This window comes from Pseudorasbora parva, chromosome 19, assembly GCF_024679245.1.
Source record: "Pseudorasbora parva isolate DD20220531a chromosome 19, ASM2467924v1, whole genome shotgun sequence".
Classification (NCBI taxonomy): Eukaryota; Metazoa; Chordata; class Actinopteri; order Cypriniformes; family Gobionidae; genus Pseudorasbora; species Pseudorasbora parva.
This window is the reverse complement of record NC_090190.1, coordinates 13,410,371-13,417,890: the sequence shown is the minus strand read 5'-3', so window position 1 is coordinate 13,417,890 and position 7,520 is coordinate 13,410,371. Positions and strand designations below refer to the sequence as shown.

At 36.2% G+C, this 7,520-nt stretch overlaps 1 protein-coding gene across 3 annotated transcripts in view; it reads right to left on the bottom strand.

Annotated features, from left to right (window-relative positions):
• Positions 1-236: 236 nt before the first annotated feature.
• Positions 237-7,520, bottom strand: part of trit1 (tRNA isopentenyltransferase 1) — a 61,237-nt gene continuing 53,953 nt past the window's right edge. For all 3 annotated transcript variants that reach the window (XM_067426136.1, XM_067426134.1, XM_067426135.1), the window contains 3 exons: positions 1,904-2,013; positions 1,463-1,580; positions 237-1,375 (listed from right to left, as the gene is read on the bottom strand). In XM_067426136.1, coding sequence (XP_067282237.1) covers positions 1,248-1,375; positions 1,463-1,580; positions 1,904-2,013 — 356 coding nt within the window. In that variant the 3' untranslated portion in view covers positions 237-1,247. The remainder of the gene's footprint in view (positions 1,376-1,462; positions 1,581-1,903; positions 2,014-7,520) is intronic.

Genomic DNA, 7,520 nt, shown 5'->3' with positions numbered 1-7,520 from the left:
GATGTGAACTTGAACTGAAACGCCACACTGGAGCACACTGACATGGAGCAGGGATCAAAAGAGAGGGAGAAAGAAAAATGAGGTAGCTTGTGGCTCTCAGCCAAGGATTACGAAATTGTGCACCGGTATGAGCAGGTATCAGCGGCTCATCGCCCAAGCAACTTCATGCTTAAAGTTTTTCCGACTCATATGATTAGATAAACACAGATCTGTTCAGATGAGTCATTTAAATTATAAAAAAAAAGCACTTTAATTACATTTACATAATTTATGCACTGCAGTGATAGATAGACCATTCTGAGAAATAAAAACATTTAAACCAAGGCAAATGCAGTTTAGTCGTAACACAAAAACCTCATGAAGTTCCAAACTCATTCTTTCTTTCGTAGAACTCAAAATAAGTTCTTTTGAAGAATGTTCATGCTGCTCTTTTCCATACAAGCTCCAGCAGGGAAAAAATAAGAGGTCTTTTGATGCCCTATTACATAATTTATTCACTGTACGGATAAGAGCTGTGTGCACTTGTGTTCTTCCAAATGTCTTTTTTGTGTTCCACGAAAAAATGAATGGGTTTGGAGTTGGAAAGGCATACGAGTGAGTAAAAAAGTGTTTGACTGGACGTTGTCACGGAAAAAAGCAAAGGCACTGGGAATCCTGAGGAAAGTCCACATAAGCTTAAAGTCATAGTTATGTGCTGACCCGAAATGATCAGACGATTATATAAATATAAGACTTCCAAATAAAGTCCCGCATCAGATCTAATAATGTAAAAATAACCTCCATTCTTGATCAGCAGGGAAAAATGTGATCCAGTAATCCAACATCAGCAGTGATGTATTTTGAGTTCTGTCAGAACAGCCAAAGAGGTTAGAACAGCTCACCGCGGTGTGGTTTAAAAGAGCACCAGTCGTGGTTAGATGTGCTTAAAAAGTGCACCATTTAGACAAAACAGCAGCGGGGAAGACATCTGTCCAGCGCAAGAATCCAAATCCAGACATTAGCCGTAACCCCTGGTCTGTGGCATATGGGATAAACCATCAATCCGTTTGTCTAAACATCCCAGACCCTAAAGTGTGTTCTGCTCCTCCACAGGGAAAGTTGAGCGATCGCTGCTGCTCACAGCAAACCAATGAATCTGAAAGCACCTTCTTATATTGATCCGAAAAATACATTACGAGCGCTTCATTTCTTTGGTCCATCTGTGAGCTTGACCCCAATAAACCCCATCAGACCTGGGGAGGTGGGCGTTATAGTACAGGTACCTGCCTGTCAATGACATTTTGATGTTCGGTAGGGTTTGTGTCCTGATCTGTGGCTTGCTCTGCTTTTCTCCTCTTGCGGACTTGATACAGATGATTTTTGGACTTCTGGTGTGCTGGAGATCAGGACAGGTCAAATATCAATGCCTTTATTCTTGTAAGATTTTTGAAAATGCACTGGTTTGACCAGAGCAGAAACGTACCTGTCCATTCCAAGTCACCGATGATCAACTTTTCGCACAGCTCGCACATGTGATGACTCCGTTTGTTGCGAGACTCCACCCCCTCAGCTCTGATTGGCTGTGTGGATGGCTGTTCTCCCTGGAACGAAAAAATTAAAGAAATATCATGATACCAGAATACTAACAAACACAAAATAATTAAGCTGTTCATGCTTATGTGTAAATAAAAAAAAGTTATTAATTAAACAATTAAAAGTTTTAATTGTGATTAAAAACTGTACTTTTTGTTTGTCTCCTCTATTAAAAAAAGAAACAAACAAACCACCAAAAATCACTGACAGGAAACCAGCAGAACAAACATATGTAGAAGCACCACGGCTAAGTTCACAAGACAAATCATGATCGGTGGGGTGTAAAAGGAGACATTATTTGTCAACTTAACAAGAGTCAAACAAGTCAAACCTTTTGGAGGCAGTCCAGGATCTCTAGAGCAGGAGTAAGTACAGTAGTGTCCCAATTGGTCACATCGGTCACATCCAGACTGTAAACAGGAGGCACATTGCTAGCAGATCCTGGAGATTTGGTGACAAAAGTAGAAAAAAAGTTAACAAAAGTTGACACTGACGAAAAAGCATCTTGATTAAACTGGCAGAATAATCCTGGTTCAATGTAATGGTTTAAACAGAAGGAACTCAGTGGATGTCCTCGGGCTAGATATAATGGAGAAAAGTTAATGTTACACCTTAGGAAAATGATTAAATTGATTTCCTTAACTTTCAGCTCGAGTTCATTGAGAAAAATGTCCATGATTTATTACTTGCTAATTGGTTATAGGGTAAGAGGCTTTTTAATTATAGAGAGCACCTGATTGGACAAAACATCTATTCAGTGCAACATGTGACAAAACATCTATTCAGTGACCTTTGCGGCATGACAATATCCTACGCTGTGAAAATCACCACACTGAAGTCGAACATTCGTGGTTAAATCATATACATTATAATTTTTTAATTGAAAACAGCCGTTTCTTTCACTAGATAAAAACCTTTTCCTCAGCTGGGATCGAGCCTCTAAAGCCCTTCGAAATGCATTGAAACTGCATCGATTTAGACCCTCAACCCATTGGCTGCCATTTAAATAATCATAAATCACCATAAATCACATGGAGGAATATCCTGCAATGTTTTACTAAAAAAAAAAAAAAAAAAATATATATATATATATATATATTTTTTTTTATTTTATTTTTTCAATTGAAGAAAAAAAAAAAACATGAACCTCTTGGATGAGATTGGGGGTGAGTAAATTATCAGGACTTATCATTTTCTTTTTAAAGTGAACTAATCCTTTAAGCAATTAAGAAAGAAAATGTCAAAGGCCATAGGGTGGACTGGAAGGGAATATGTCTGGTAATGGTGTGGTGCAGTGAATCAGTATGGAGTGAAGCGGGGAGGGTCTGCAGCAGCCTGAATCTGCTGAATCACTACTGCTCGATAATCTCCAACAGCATTCTGACACTGTCAGCAGAGACAACCTCACTCTGCCTCCATCAACGCTATTGATCCCTGCACAATACAGCCGACATGCACACATAATGAGAGGCCTATACGTTAAACACATGCAGAGTAAAACACACACACGCTTGTTTTTGTGAAATGTGGGGACAATCCATAGGTGAAATGGTTTTTATACCATAAAAAAACATATTTTCTATCCCCTTACACTGCCCCTATCCCTAAACCTACCCATAAAGGAAACATTCTGCATTTTTACTTTCTCAAAAAACAAAACAAAACAAAACAACATGTAAGCCGTTTGAGTGTGGTAATGGGTAATGTCCTCATATTTCACCCTCTCCTGTAATACCCTTGTCATACCCATGTCATTATACACATTTGTGTCTTGATATTTCACTCACACACACACACACACACACACACACACACACACACACACACACACACACAGTAGGAAAGATAAGGATCAATAGGATGTTCTGATTTAAAAAAAAATACACCCAAAGTCTCTACAGGGGATGATATTTTGCTCCCGATATATAAAGTAGTAATAGCACATTTCTTCTCATGATCTGTGGCATCATTCATGTCTATAGAGCGAATGGTGTGGGACAAGTTAGGTCCTGAAGATCAATATTTAGGGTTGTGCCTGTTCAAATAACCCAACCTGATCCTTGGCTTGGTGAGAAACACTTTGTTTTCAGAACTTGATAAAAAAAACAAAAATAAAAAAATAAAAAAAAAACACTGGTTTTCTGAACCTTACTTTACTTGAACAGGCTTTCTGAACTTTACTTCACTTCACGCATGCCTTTGAGACAAAAAAAAAAAAACATGCCTTTGTGATAAAGTCATATATTCCAAGTGGTAAAAATCCCACTTGGCTGCCTGGAACAAAGAGACACTCTAATTTTTAGAAATCTGTCTATCAGCAGTGGAAAAACTTGTCTTAAAATGAGAGGTCATGACCTGCTGTCATGCTTTACTCAAATCCATTTCCCTTATTAGACACAACAGCCACATTATCTACATCAATTATAGGTTAAACTCCTCAAAACAGGAATAGAAATTATATAGGAAAGTATAAAAGAGTTCCATTAGAAAAATCCTCTTTTCTCAGATCTTGGCTATTTGGTGCTGTTCTAAACTGAACCAATCACACAGCATATCACACAACTTTGACCATATAAGATGTTCATGTCAATATTAGAGAATGCCAAATTTCAATCTGCAGTACAGTTGAGGAATCCCACATTTCAAAAGCTTGTCCAAAAACATGGTATTATCATGGCAAAACGGGGATTTTTCTTCAGTAAATTGTTTTCTTTATACTTAAAGGAACTGTATGTAAGAAATGTATTTCAATTAACCATAAAATGGTCCTGATACGTCACTAGACATTAAGAAATAAAGTTACTTTCAAATACTTATATCACTGACAACAGTAGTCCGGCCAGGACATTGTCATTTAAAAGTTGTTGTTGCAGCCCTCAACGGATGTTGATGTTGACATGTTGTGTTTTGGCCTGAAGCTCCGCCCTCCACCTATCGACCAATCATGAAGTCAGTAGTGTTTCAGCATCCGGGTTGCCAGTTCTGCTCTATTTACCACAGCTGCAGCTACAAACGTTCCTGCTGGATCCTGCAGCCTATCTGGCAACCTCGAGTCAGGGGGAGGGGGGAGAGGGGATACACCTGCAGTACCAGTTTTGGCCACAATCTTACACTTCCTTAAATATACTTCTACAGTATTTGTTAATCTTAATGCTTATTTTAACAACTATGAGTATGTTATTAAAACAAGTCATTACTTTTACATTACTCCAGCAAAAAAGTAAACAGTGGTGCACTTATAGTCTTTTAAATTGGAGAAAATTACTTGACAATAATGCAATTTGATTTGATCCAAGGCTCTGTTTACACCTGGTATACAATAAGTACAAAATGTTTTCATCAATCCAATCACAAATGGACAATGCTAAATACATGTGTAAACGGGGTCGTTTTGAGCTTGTCCACTTTCGACCATTTCCAGAGGTAGTTGAAAACACATTGGACCGGATTGTTTTCGAAGTGTAAACGCTCATGTGGTCGAACCCGCCCGAAGAGCCACGGAAGACTAGTCGTACTGAGTCTAGAATATACATCATGGGACGCACGGTAGCCAGATGGGATTTAAACTTTGTCGGCTGAAGATCTAAGTTTGGTTTGAAGACAAAAACATACGAAGCTCAATGTTCTCTCACCATTTATGATTTCTAAGACAGCATTTGGCGTTGTCTTGTGGCTATCAGAGTAGAAATGAAAGCTGTTGTTGCAGTTCTACGTGTTTTTCTGTCATCTCTGGTTACGCTCATAAGTAAATTGTGCAAGCTTGTTTTTGCTCACATATTTAACCATATAATGTCTGTTTTTCTGATAAACATGCGCTGAATATGCAAGAGATATCAAGATGTGTTGCCTGTTTATTAATAAAGATTGTTAAACTGCACAATGGTGTTGAAAAAAAGCCCACAAAATTAGTGCCCGTTAGAATCATTGTTTCACTGAGTTATTTTGTGATGAAACCTGACCAAACCTAAACCTTACAAATTTTGAATTTTTCCTAACACTTCTAGCAAACAGCCTTTCTGACAATGAAAGAAGTAAAAGAATTCAGAGCCACCATTACAAAAGGACACTGCTGATAATATCATCCAGCCCTCACACCTGTTTGCCTGAGGCGAATGTTACGCAATTCTAGAACTGTCACAAAGAGAAACACTTTTTTTATATTAAAAAGCTATTAGCTAAAAAAAAAGACTATGCAAAAAGCCTAATTTGCATAAAATGCAAAGTAGATTGTTTGTAACCGTAGATAAATGTTTATAGCAGAAAACCAAATCTTTTATCAAACACTTACTTCATGTCTGGCAAAAAGGAACCAACAGCTTCTAATTTAACCCTTGGCTGACCACTGGAATGCCTCCAAATGCAGACTAGTTCCTTATCACCCTCTCTTTGTTAACAATTAGAGTAAAATCAGATAACACCAATACGTATTACATAACACAGAAACACAACAACAGCATCCAGAATATTCAAAACAGACACAGTAAAATAACTCTTGATAGGTATTTAAAAACTTGAATGACTATCAAATAGTAAAATGTACCCATTACAAATAAATAAAAAATTTAAAGAAGTATTGAAATTAAATAAATTATTCCTTTTTTTTATAGTTATAAATGTTTAAAAATATATATTTATTTAATTTATAGAATTTAATCAAAGAAAAAAAATAGTTTCAATGCTACCAAAAAACAAATCCAGGTTATAAATAAATAAAATATATTTAATTTAATTATCAAAGCACTTTACGATCTTCTAGTGAGCATTATATTTTATTAAATATATTACAATGATGATTTAAATAAATGATTTAATATTAAATACCTGCTGTAAATTTTAATAAACTATTTATTGAAAATTGCTGAACATGATTATATGCACTTATAGATGCGCCGATAACTCAAATTATTTGCTGATCCAAATCTGATATTGTGTGTATAATATTCTGTGTTATTGTTAAGCCCCAGTGCCTCACAAAAGGCACAAAAACATTATAAAGTATCATCAACTCCATGTGCACTATATAATAAGTGTTCTGAAGCCATTCCATAGTTTAATGTGAGGTACAGCTGAATATTTAAATCATTAAATTCGAGTTCACGTGAATGCTTCCATCTGCTGCGTCTCTCAGCCATTCTCCATTCAGCTTTCAAACTGCGTGTCACGTTCGGTTACGACACTCAACATGATGAAACTCCCTCCAAGATGATTCAACGTTCCTGTTATTATGCTTGATCTAAAGATAACAGTCTATGGTTTTGCATAACATGAATTTATCTTATTGGAGTTTATTGCGGTCTCTAATTCAATTCTGTGCTATACATTTAAAATACATGTATTTTAATTTTTTTTGTATAAAGACCCTATATCTATAAATGTGTATGTACTTGTTCATGAATGTATTTTACAACAATGTGTAACATTTTATCAGATTTAGTGCTACACTTATTAATTTGTATTTGTTCGCCACTAAATGTTTAAAACAGATTTTATATAATTACACCCTAGTTGTTTTTCTTTATAATGAAGCTGTCTGTATTTAATATACATCGTTATTAACGCAGAAAAGAGTAATTATCAGTTCAACACACTGCGGTATAGAAACACTACATTGAAATTTTCAACAAAACTGCGCTGGTATCAGCCGATAATCCCTAATATGCACTATTAAATAGCCATTGTTGCTTTGCCACTAAATATAAAATCCAATTATTTATCAGGCAGTAAAGACTTTCCAGCTACTGAAAGCATTCATTGTTAATGATGTCATATAAAATTAAATTAGATGCATACAGCTTTGCAGGGTTAATTCCTTTTACAGTAGTTTTTTTTTTTTTTGCATTGGCATCAATTGCACAGGTGTTCCTGCACACAAGAGACCCAGCGTCCCACTTAGCTGATGTAAAGCATCACTTTACCTCAAACTAAACCTTGTTGCATCTCGCTTGCCA